Here is a 12,225-nt window from a genome sequence, read left to right on the forward strand (position 1 = left end):
ATGTGTTAAGGTCACAACAAAGTGGAGCTCTAACTTTTATGAAAATGAATATGGACATATTTGCCATTATTTTTTGGCAAAGAACTTTAACTTTTATGAAAATAAATATGGAGATTTGCCATTATTAATTGGAGGATAAACATATTTTGGGCTGTTATCTAGCTAATTATTTAAACCTTTTGGTTAAGTGATTTTTGAAATGGTATTAAGTAGTCCACAGTTTGAATACTTTTCATATTTGCATAATCTGATATATCAGTTTGCTTAAAAGAGTTCTCATAGTATGATTAAAAGTCATCCAACAATTTCAACTTTTAAGTTGAGTAATTTTTCACGATAATTATCTTGGATATTTCATTTTCTAAAGTATATAAAAAAAAAAACTTTGTTTTCTTCAATTTAGTGGGGGAAAAATATAGATTTTTACAAAAATTTTAAAATTTTTTTATCATATATTAAAGGCATTTTAGGATTTGAGTGGGGGCAGCTTCCCCCACCCTAAATCCATCCCTGCTTGTGGATGATCAACATCATTGTGAGACATATCCGCAAATAGTCATGCATCTTGATCATTAACACCTATGGTATAACGTTTATACACCATTGCTAATCCCGAAAAGAAAAAAAAATAGTAGATTATGACCCTTGTTGATACAGAAAAACCACCATATCCTCATTCTAGGAAACTCAGAACTTCTAAGAAGAACTCTATATAACCATCTCTGAGCTCTCCAACAGATAGGGTATAGTGCTTCCTTTTCTCCAACCGATTTATTTTCATGTGCATTTGCTACTTACAGGTTTGATTTAAGTTTGACTATTTTTAGTTCATTCCAAGTGTTTGTAGGTACTTTGCCATCCAATCTTTCCATGTCTGCTTTACCCATTAATTTAAGCAATATAATCTAAGAAACTCTGCAATTCTATGCATCTAATTTCAATTAACAAAAAAAAAAAAAAAAGAAAAAGAATACTAAATGGGCAATCATTATTTCAATCTAATAAAACTTGTATGGATCAAATAAATTTCAATTAAAACATATAAAAAAAATTAATCATGGAAAAGAAAAGAGAAAAGGGAAAAGAAAGGCACCGCAGAACCAATGAGAGCAGTTGGCCTGGCAAGGAACGTTGAAGCTTCCATGGCAAATAGAGCAGCAGTCGTTCACCGGAGGTCCCTCCATCTTCTCGCTCAAATTCTTAATCTCATCAAACACTCAAAGCATCGGTTTGATTATAATCTGCTCCAAGTCTGGGCCCCAAGCCCACTCAACGTCTTAACCTGTTTTCCTCCTATTCTACTACTATTCAAATAGTCGAGAAAATTTACAATTAAACAAGTCATACGTCCAAAACCAACCATGAATGGCATCATCTGTCTAAAACAATCATTTAATTTAAAAACTTTTTAATTAAAATAAAAAAGTTAAAAAAATTAGAAAAGAATTTAAAAATTATGAAAAAAGAGAAAAAAAAGAAAGAGAAAAGAAAAACAGGGAAAACAGAGATCAAACATTTCTCTGCTGCCTTCATTCGTATTCTATGGTAAATATCTTTGATATTGTCTTGTACTCATTATACTTAGTTCATCAAACATTCAAATTCTTGAGAACTAAAGAAGAAAGTTATAGTTATAGCTTAATTTGTTAGAGTAACTATTTTTTTTTTTTTTGAGTGCAGTTAGACTAACTATTTAAATCTTAGAAGATAAATCATTCAAACAAAAAACAATTGTATTAGTTGGATTCAATAGGACATAGATACTCAGAAAAAGCTGAAATTTTTTGAAAAAGATTTTTAAAAATCTAATTATCCCATTTTTAAATTATTCACTCTAATTGAGTTAATAGAATAAAGCTAAAGTTTTATTTTATTGAAAATCAAATTGTTTAATAGCTAAAATAAGTGTAAAATAATGTAATACTTATATATATATTTATATTATATTTTTAAATATTAAATAAAAATACATCATTTATTAATATAATAATCTAATCGGGTCAAATTTGACCAAAAATTTCATGCTCAAGCTCGGTCCGGTGATTGGGCTTACTGGCATCAATGAACACCTCTATTTTTAATTTATTAAAATTTTATCCATTTTAATTAATTTTTTATCACTATTTTGTTTTTCAAGTTAATGAAAATTAATTTATTTTAACTAAAGATAATTTAATGCATTGATCTCAAAGTTAGAATACAATTGAATTAAAAATAGGTTTTAAAATATTTAATATGTAATTGAATTAGAATATACACTAATTCAAATTTAATTTTATTGGCAAACAAAAAGAAAAAAAAAAACAGTTGAGGTGGGGAAGACGGTTTCTATAAAAAAAAAAAAAAAGAAAACATGGCTAATTAGATAAGACAGTGGCTTTGCAATTGGAAGGGTAGAAACGAATTTCTTCAGCCGAAAATAAGAAAGAAAAGAGAAAAAGTGATGAGTTGCCATGTCTTGTATGCTACCAGTATGAGTATGAAGCCCCGATTTGGAAATGGAAAATCGCAAACCCGAAGGCCCCGCCCTTTTTCCCACACGTTTCCTTACGACTACGGGGTTAAACATTTTCCCGGAGATGGAGATCGTAGCATTTCAAAACGGCGCCGTATATGCCCATCTGCGGTGTCCCTGGAGCTCCCGCTTCTTCCCTTCAACATGAACGAGGCAAGTTTTCTTTCAAAATTGTTTTCGGTGTAATGTGAAAGGAAGCGTTGAACTGAAAGAATGTTTAATGGGAAAGCAGGTGCTTGTTCCGTCGGAAAGCAAAACACTGCATCTGTATGAAGCCAGATATCTAGCTCTATTGGAGGAGGTACATTTTTCAATATTTTTTCCCCTTTTCTTAATTGGGGTATGCTACTTGTTTACTTTTTTTGTTTTTCGTTTGTGAGATTCCCGTTGAATTCTTTGACATTGTAACAAATCATATCATTGGCGGATAGATAGGGCTTTAAATTTTTTTACTTCTTAATTTTATTAATTCATGGTCTCTAGCCTTTGCAAACTTGAAGGATTTATGCAGGTTTCGTTTGTTTGGTGACTTTGCTAATTGTTTTTATACTCTTTATTAGTACATACTATTGTTTATTAGTTTTGATGAAGTGGCAAGTTATGGTTCACTAATTATGTTTGTAAATTATATACAAACATTGCATCAGATATAAAAACTCTTGCTTTTTCTTATCCGCAAGACATTAAGGCTTCGTTTAGTTCATGCTTTTGGTATTTACAGTTTGCTATTTATCTTGCAAAAAATTGAAAAACAAAAGGTAAAAGTATCAATAAGATGCAGTCTAAGTTTCTATAAATAGGCTTAAATAACAAAAAAGCCCTAGGATTATGTCAATTTATGCAATTGAGTCCCTATATCCATTTTTTTGTACCCAAAAAGGTTCCTTTCATTTGTAAAAAAAAAAAACTTATTTTTTTATTGTACCCACATATGCCCTTAATCCTGAACGAAAAATTAATGACCATCAAACCTAATGTTAGTTGTCATTTTCTATCCACGTGACATATGCCATGAATTGATGATGTGGTCATGTAGCGGTTGAGGTGGCCACGTCATCAAACTACATCATATGCCACATGGTGGGTGTGAAAGGGTAAAATGGAAAAAATCCACTTCAATTGTCATGTGGCCACTTCTCATGCCATATGAATAGAAAATGTCAATTGGTATTAGGTTTGACGACCGTTAATTTTTCATTATGGAGATACAATAAAAAAATAGGAGTTTCTTTGGGTATAATCAAAGGATAAGGATTTTTTTGGATTCAATAAAAGTATGGGGGTTCAATTGCATAAAATGATTTAGTTTAGGGGTATTGTTGTTGTTTAAGCATAGCTATTTGTGAACTGATGTGTGTCACTTCTATTAAAAAATTGATGTGTCGTTTTTTTTACCCTTGCCACTTTCCTACATTCGATAGACCAAGAAACCCTAATCACATACAAAAAAAACCTCTATTGTTTTATTATAGTCACACATGCCTTTACTTTTTATTAAAAAATTAACGATGGTTAGGTCTAATACCAGTTGGCATTTTCTATCCACATGGCATATGACGTGATTCCGTGGTAGTTGAGGTGGCCACATCATATGCCATGTGACGGGTGTGAAAGGGGAAAAGTGAAAAAATCTACCTCAACTGTCACATGGTCACATCATATGTCACGTGGACAGAAAATGCTAGCTAGCATTGGGTCTGCTAGGTGTTAATTTTCCATTACGGATTAAGGGCTTATGTGGATACAATGGAAGAATAGAGGGTTCTTTGGGTATAAATTAAAGGATAAGGGCTTTTTTTGGATGCAATAATAGTAAAGGGGCTTAGTTGCATAAACTAATATAGTTTGGGGCTTTGTTGTTATGTAAGCCTATATAGTATAAATATATGAGAATCTATATCACTTTTATAAAAAATTGACATGTAATGTTTTTTGTGCCACTCTCCTATCTAATCACATAAAAAAAAACCTCTATTGTTTTATTGTAACCACAAATGCCCTTAATTTTTAACGAAAAATTAATGATGGTCAAACCTAATGCCAATTGACATTTTCTATCTACATGGCATTTGATATCATCACATGGCAGCTGAGGTGGCCGCATCATCAAGCCACATCCTTTGCCACATGGCGGGTGTGGAAGGGGAAAATGGAAAAAATTCACCTCAACTGTCACATGGCTACATCACATGTCACGTGGATAGAAAATGCCAACTAGTTTTAGGTCTATTACAATAAAAGAATATGGGTTTCTTTGGGTATAAATCAAAAGATAAGGGCTTTCTTCGGATACAATAATAGCAAGGGGCTTAGTTGCATAAACTGATATAGTTCGGGGCTTTGTTGTTATGTAATCTTTATAACTATATGAGAACTGATATCTATATCACCTTTATTAAAAATTGACATGTCATGTTTTTTACCCCTGCTACTCTCCTACATTCCATATACCAAGAAACCTTAATCATGTACAATGGTTCATTTGTCAATTTGAATTGATGATTTGTCTAATTTTAAGTGATATATGGGATACATTGTTTGATGGTGTCACCACTTCATAATTACTTCTTTTTCTTCTACTAGCATTTTGGTTCTTGTGTAAGTTTTAATAGAGCCTTCTAATTGCTACAACAAGACTATAAGCTACACCTAAATGGTGCTTGTAGTTTTGCTCCTAATACTATTCTTGCAGTCTTTATTAAGAAAGAAACTCTTCGTGCATTTTGTGTTGGATCCAATCGCCATTAGCAATTCACGTGGTGAAGCATCATTTGCTGCTAGATATGGTTGTCTAGTTCTCATAGAAAATGTAAGAAAAGTTGAATTTTTTTTTGTCATTGTTAGGGATCACAACAAAAGAACGCTGAAAGTACTTAATGAACTAATTTCTGTTATATTACCCTGCAGATTGAACAATTAGATGTTGGAGCATTGGTCTCTATAAGAGGAATTGGTCGTGTGAAGATTATAAAATTCTTACAAGTGAGTAAACAAACAAACAGGTTTACAGTTACTTCTGGTCAAAATATTGCTGCTCATTGTCTGCAGCACCTGTATTTCTTGTTGGTTATGTTATTTTACCGTAAAACTTTTCTCTTATTAAGTCTTTATTTAATTTCTGGTTCTTCCTTTATTTTCAGTATTATGTGAGATGGCTATAACTTGAAATCTTTCTCATTTTAAATGAGAAAACTAAGAAGCATTAGTTTACTTTTCAGTTTTTTGACCTTGTGGTGGTGTCTTTTTTTTACAACTTGATTCCACCTTAAAGGAACAGTTTCAATTGAAAGCATTTTTCTGCCATATGAGTCATTGATGTTTCAAGTTCAGACTTGCATAGAACTTCCACATGTTAACTTCCTTACAAGTTGCCATTCAGTCCCATTTGTATTTTTTTTTTAAATCTTATGAAGACCTGCATGATTAAATTTAGCCATATCAAAGGAGTTGTTCATGAATGCTTCTGCAGCTGCTCTTGCTCCTGTGTTTGTCTGTATTTTGTTCTTTGTGATTGCAACCAACACAAACTTGATTGAATGAAGCAGCAACACATATAAAGTACTCAATAAAAGCAGTTGTCAGAAATGATCACAAGTTAGAGATATTCTTGCTCTTCAAAAAAAAAAAAAAGTTAGAGATATTCTTGATAAATTAGTTTTTGTAAGACTGGTTCTATTTTTTTTTGTCCATAGTTGTTTTATTTTTCTTTAATAGTAGCACCATCATCTTTCTTGTCCCTTTTTTGTTTTCTCTAATATTTTCATATTATTGCTTTTGTTGTTCTGTTTATGTGTGTGTGTTCTTGCAGCGTAATTTTAATCCATTTGTTTTGTTTTGGTTTCTTTCTTTTTTGGTTTACAAATGCAACTAAAGGCAGATCCTTACTTGAAAGGTGAGGTCAGACCACAGCAGGACATGGTTCTGGACAGCACAACTAATATAACCTCAAAAGTTTTGCAAGTAAAGGAGGCACTTCACAGTTTGAATAAATTGGAAATTAAGCTGAAGGTCTCTCTCTCTTCGTATGTGTGCACATCTATTTCCTTGTGTGCATAGACCCATATATGCTTGCGCTCATGATAGATTTAGTTTCTTGCTCCAGCTCTGTGATGCATTTTTTTAAGAGAAATGAGTATCTGGTGTATATTCTGACATCCTTATCTTAAAATGTGGTAAACCATAAAGTTTTGATCAACATGCTGAGCCTGAGTGAATTCTCTAGGGTATCATGAGAGTTTAGTTTTGGATCAATGTTCTAGGCCCTTTAAGGGATTTCATTAAAATGCCCTTTAATTCACTTGCATATTCATCACAGCAAACAACAAACCCCAATCAGGATATGTCCCAAACAGTTTAAAGAGATATAAAGGTAGAAAGAAGCATATTACTAGCTTATTTGGTTGAGAACGTGAGATATTGTAACGTTATATTTACTGAGAAGTAAGGCATGTGGCCTTGATTGTTCCTTCCAAGGACATCAAATATTCTGATAGAAGAGCAATAAGTTGCATTACATTAAATTCTTGTTTTAATCAAGAATGAGAGTTTTGTTTTTAGAAACTGGGGTTGCCTAGAGATCTTGCACGCATATCCAAGTAAAAAAAGTACTTTGTTTCCTCAGCATCTAGATTATCACTGTTCCTAAAAGTTTGTATAGTGCAATTTTGTACGTAAGCACTGCTTAGAGGAAGGTACTTTGTAATGTTATGGTATCAAATTAATGCTTTAAAATGAACATTGTTACTTAGAGCTATAGTCGCACCAGAAAGTATAAATTTGCCTCTTACTGAAGTTTGCATACCCTTTACCTACTTTTCTTGGAAAACATGTGCTTGGTAGGCGATTACTGTTACAGGTTATTTTCCACAACGTGGAAGTGCTTGTGAATGTTGCTTGCGCATCATGCCATAAGATATATAATAGGTTACGAGTTACAGTAGGAAGACAGCCTACTTAGTCCCAAAGAAGTGGTAAGTAGGCCTTGCGTAAGCATTATTAGAAAGTGTGGTCTTACAAAAATGATTGACAATCTCTTTCAATGTATTTGGACATGACCTCAAATGCTTGGTGGCCAGGGCCCGACTTGGTCTACCATTTTTTGACAAATTTATAGGCTAACCTCATCTACACAACTTTAAAATAAGCCTGATAATGTCTCAGAGAAACTGGATCCATGAATGACCTTAACTATCTTCTGTTGAGTTTGCCAAATACTTGTTTGGAGTCCTGAGAACCAAGAGTTAAGACAGTGTTCATGGAAGCAAATGAGACGTAGAAGCATTATTCTTGTGAAGTGATGCTGAAGACAGCAATTCTAGGTTTGATGGTCAAGTTTCTGGCAGTAGTCAGAAGCGGTTATCCCTGTTTATTTCTGTTGGATTCTTATTTTCAAATAGTGTCGTTCAAAATTCTTGACCTAGACATGGTTCTAACACGCTTCTTCATCTAGAATTATAGAATTAGGAGATTATCTTACAAAACAAATGTATGAAATGTTTGAAGAATGATCTATTCTGACTTTGATAGATTTGAGGTGTGAGCAAACTCAATGAGTTTTTCAGGTATGTTTCTTTGCCAGAGTTTCGAAGTGAAGGACTGAAGGAATGATTAGTTAGCAGTCAAATATATAATGGGAGAGGCAGACTAAAAACCTGAGTTAGCACTCTGATGATATGGGGGGAAAATCAACCCTTGCTAGAGCTCTCTCTGTTTGAACAAAATCTCATGTCCTCTATACTATGTGGCAGCCCCCTCTTAATTGTGCGTTTGTATCCCCTATAAACACGAAAGATTTGTATTAAATTTTCCCAAGTTTACTTGTCTAAAAATCTTATCTTGAAGCATATCCCCAATAACTCCTTAAAGCTTTAGTATTTATGAAGGTTGTGAGCACTGACATTTTCAAGGAAGAAAAGATGGCAGTTTCAACTTTTGAGTGACAAATCAGTATAAATTGTGGGTTCTTGATGTTATCAACGCTGCTGAGTACCAGTGATGATGGGCTGCCTTTGGAAGTGTGAATATCTAATGGTAAGTGCTGTGGTGATGTTGTAGGTGGTGGTAGTCAAATTTTGTTAAATACATCCTTGAGAAGTTTCATATAAGAAGGCAGAAATGAAGTCCTAGTTCACCTAGATTGTTCATAATCTTAATTTTTTTCAGAGGTGTGTGGACTGCAGTCAAGTGGCTGGTGGATTGAGCAACTTTACTGTAGATATTATTTTAAGGTTTAGAATAATGAAAATATTTTTGTCTAAGATCAAGCTTTCTTAGTTTTTATTGTGTTTATCCTTTAGCTCTATTTAAAGAAATTACTAGTACTAGTTGTCACGGGGAAACTTATGTGGTTGTCTTCAAAGGCTTCTTTTAAGAATGATATCAGTCAGGATAGTTTGCACAGCTACCCGATATTCTTTTTCTTGTCTATGTGGTATCGTCATATTGCTTTCATCACCTTGTTGAATTTATAAACACCACTTATGCCAGAAGTGATTGTTGACAGGCACTATTTTGTTGCATGTTAAACGGTCTCAGTTATGATTTCTATAATCGTTTATATTTCTAACCTATCATATTATTTTGATTAATATGACGTATGATTAGCACTAATCTTTAACTCTTACATCATTAATATTAGGGAAATATACACTTCTAACACTTTGGTTCCAAGTGTTTCATTTGACATTTTGTGGTTTGCACTTTTCTTTAGATGATGTTGCATCAGTAGATTATTTTAACCGCATAACCAAATTGCTGCTAGATGTATATTTATTTGTTTATTTATTTATGTCTTATTAAAGTAGCAGAGCATACAAAATTGAATGAAAATTTTAATATCAAGATGATGTTTATTTGAAGGTGGTAACAAGCTTAGCTGGTAAAGGTTTTGGTGCTTTTACCCTGCACTAGGTAAGGGGGCTTTATGAGGAGGAAGTAGACCACCTTTATTGTGTAGCCCAACCATTAGGCCAAAGAGAACAAAAACATTATGGCTATATGGTTTTAATAGCTCTTGAAAGTCAATATACAGATAATTTTGTTGTTTTCATAAAAAAAATAATTTGTAATCCCTGCTGAGTCATAAAGCATTTATTAAAGCTTTTGAAACCAAATAGGTTATATGTGACTTCTGTCTAAACCGCAAGGGAGTAAAGTGTAATTTGTGCTTAACTATATAGCATTGCCATCATTTCTGGTACATATTTGCTGCTTACTTACTTATCACATATCTGCAGGCTCCAAAAGGGGCACCATTGCAGACTTCTTGTTTGAACTCTCTAACGTGGGCTGAAAATGAACTATCCCTAGAATGTGACAAAGATTTTGTCCCATCTTCTGCCGAGCGTGTATCCTTTGCAGCATTTCAGCCTGTCTCTGGTATGTGATTCTTGCCATTGTTAAGTTCTTTGACTTAATCTTGCCTTTTGTTGTGTCTGGACCTATTTTATGTCAAATGTCTCCTATCCTATTTATCTTGCCTGAAGCTGTAGCAAATGGAAGTGTATTTTTCATGGAAATGATGCCTTGAACTAAAATGTGGAATATCCTTTATTTAATTAAATTATGCAATACTTTTCTCTTTGTCATCCTATCAAACTAAAAAGTACAGTGTTTATAGATTACCCATACATGACTATTCTGCATTAAATCTATCCTGGTTTTGACGTTTAGGTTTAGGTAGTAAAGTCAAGGTATGCTCTAAGGCCTAAGGTTCAGAGGAATCCCATAAAAGTGCCTTGGCCACTCTAGGCAAGGTACATTCACTAAGGATGTCCTTGAGGTTCACCTCACTTAAATGCCCATTTGTTTTCTTCAAAATTTTGAGCTGTATTTTCAATTGATAAAAATGGATAAATTAAGTGTCTCTTTTAGGAACAAATCTTGATAGGATCTTAGGCTACTAATACAAAATATATTCAGGCAAGCAGTGAAAACTAATAAAGGTCTATACACAAAGTAGCCTCAAAACAAGCAGAGGCAGAGCCAAGTAGAGGCTGGTAGGGGGCCTTCCCCAGCCACCAACCCACCCCACACTAATTGTAGTAATTAGTAAACATAGGTATTTTTAATATATAGTTAGTTATCATTTTAGTAATAAAATCTTCACTCAAGCAAGTGCTTTTTTTGCACCTTGCACCTTGCCCAGTTGTGGGTTTGAGTCCACAGGTGAGACAAAATTAATCACGTGAAAATACTTAGAAAACTTAGGAAGCAATGAGGACTTCTGGAAGGATATGCCAGTAAGTTGATTGGTTTTGTGTTGGCATGACCATCAGTTGCAGCTTTTTATTCCTGTTTGGATAATTGTATTTGATGTTGTTGTGTTTGTAAATTGGCATGAGCAGAATGAATTTTCAAACATTAGACATTGATCTTAGGCCAAAGGGCAGAGATTGCATAACCATGAGGCAGGTTTCATTGTGCTAGCTTCAACATTTATGCCTTGGTGTTTATGCCAATGAATAGGGTTTTAGATCCTGAATTTATTATGTTGAGGGTTGTGTCACTTGCTTCAAACCAACTTGTATTTAAACTGTTGTTGGAAACTAGGGTTCATCATCAAAAACAATTTGGTGCTGTAGCCAAAATGTTTTGCTCGATGGGAGGATTGCTGGAATATTGACATGCTGGAGCCGTTTGGTTTCCTCTTTGTATGCTTATTGCATCAAGCTGTGAAAGGTGTTATACTTATGCAGAATAATTGTCGCTAATATAAGTTCTGGAAATCTTGTGTGACAGGATCGACTCAATCTGAACTGCTAAAGTTGCAGGAAGAGAAGTTGAAGGCAATGAAGCTGAAGGATACAGTGCAACGGATAGATAATTCATTAGAACTAATCAAAGAAAGTACCTCTACGGTTGCAGCCAAGCTTGCTATTCAATCATTGGAGATGCAGTGAGCTATGTTAGAGAGGGAGAGAAGGAAGTCTATGCAGATGCAGCCCATGTGGACGAAAGTGCTATTTTCCCACCAATTCTTGATGTTGTATTCTCCTTTTCTTTCTGATTTATTCTTTGTATTATTAGGGGATTAATCTTACAAATGAATGCACATATCCATTTTTAAGCTGCAGCAGGTTGCAAATGGATGGGAATGGTAGTGGAAAGGGGCTTGTATGGGTAGGGTCTGAGACTCTGAATGCAACCTCTAAAAGATTCTTTAGCTTCTAGAGAAATGCAGCTTGAAAGGCATCTAATTTCCCCAATCAAAGGTAGTGAATTTTGTATACAAATCACTAATGGTGCTGATTCTTATGCAAGTACTTGCTCAGTTTGGAAAGTCATGTGATTCATTATTGTACCAGATTGTTTTATGGATAATGGAAAATATAAAATTTTTTATTTATATTATCTTATGTTAATAAGAGATGCTATAGGTATTGAGTTTAGAAGTAAATAGTTTTTTTACGTAATAAATATATTTTTCAAGTTGCAAGTGTAAGTTTGAGACAAATGATATCATAATTTATTTTATTTTTTATCGATGTAAGATTTTTTATAAATTAATGAATTAAAATTTAAAATCATATTTATAACAATTAATGAATTTTAATAAGAATTATAAAAAATTTATAAATAAAAAATAATATGTATAAAATTAAATTTTAATATAAAAGATTTATTTATAATTAAATTTGAGGAATGAATATCTAAAACTATTGTCTAATCTCGAATAATAATTTTATTATCCGAAGTTTACCTAAATTTAA

General features: G+C 33.2%; 2 protein-coding genes across 6 annotated transcripts in view; one reads left to right on the forward strand and one right to left on the reverse strand.

Annotated features, from left to right (window-relative positions):
- LOC18593048 (uncharacterized) overlaps positions 1–1,421 on the reverse strand; it is a 6,427-nt gene extending 5,006 nt beyond the window's left edge. Inside the window, exon 1 of one of the 3 annotated variants that reach the window (XR_001929144.2) lies at positions 1,094–1,421. Coding sequence is in view for 2 of the 3 variants with exons in the window: in XM_007020072.3 (XP_007020134.1) it covers positions 1,094–1,184 (91 nt within the window). In the remaining variant the exon portion in view is untranslated. The remainder of the gene's footprint in view (positions 1–1,093) is intronic. The other 2 variants (XM_007020072.3, XM_007020071.3) reach the window with 2 other exon arrangements.
- An 868-nt stretch (positions 1,422–2,289) lies between these two features.
- Positions 2,290–11,861, forward strand: LOC18593049 (ATP-dependent protease La (LON) domain protein). Of its 3 annotated transcripts, XM_007020073.3 has the most exons (7): positions 2,292–2,668; positions 2,748–2,816; positions 5,208–5,324; positions 5,423–5,497; positions 6,389–6,523; positions 9,751–9,892; positions 11,255–11,861. In XM_007020073.3, exons 1-7 carry the CDS (start codon positions 2,444–2,446, stop codon positions 11,413–11,415), a joined length of 924 nt encoding a protein of 307 aa, XP_007020135.3. In that variant the 5' UTR covers positions 2,292–2,443; the 3' UTR covers positions 11,416–11,861. The 3 variants fall into 3 exon arrangements, with proteins under 3 accessions (XP_088665276.1, XP_007020135.3, XP_088665275.1); XM_088809150.1 differs by lacking the exon at positions 6,389–6,523 and having other exon boundaries at positions 2,290–2,668; XM_088809149.1 differs by lacking the exon at positions 5,208–5,324.
- Positions 11,862–12,225: the final 364 nt, after the last annotated feature.

Source organism: Theobroma cacao, chromosome 8, assembly GCF_053813885.1.
Source record: "Theobroma cacao isolate CCN51 chromosome 8, ASM5381388v1, whole genome shotgun sequence".
Taxonomy (NCBI): Eukaryota; Viridiplantae; Streptophyta; class Magnoliopsida; order Malvales; family Malvaceae; genus Theobroma; species Theobroma cacao.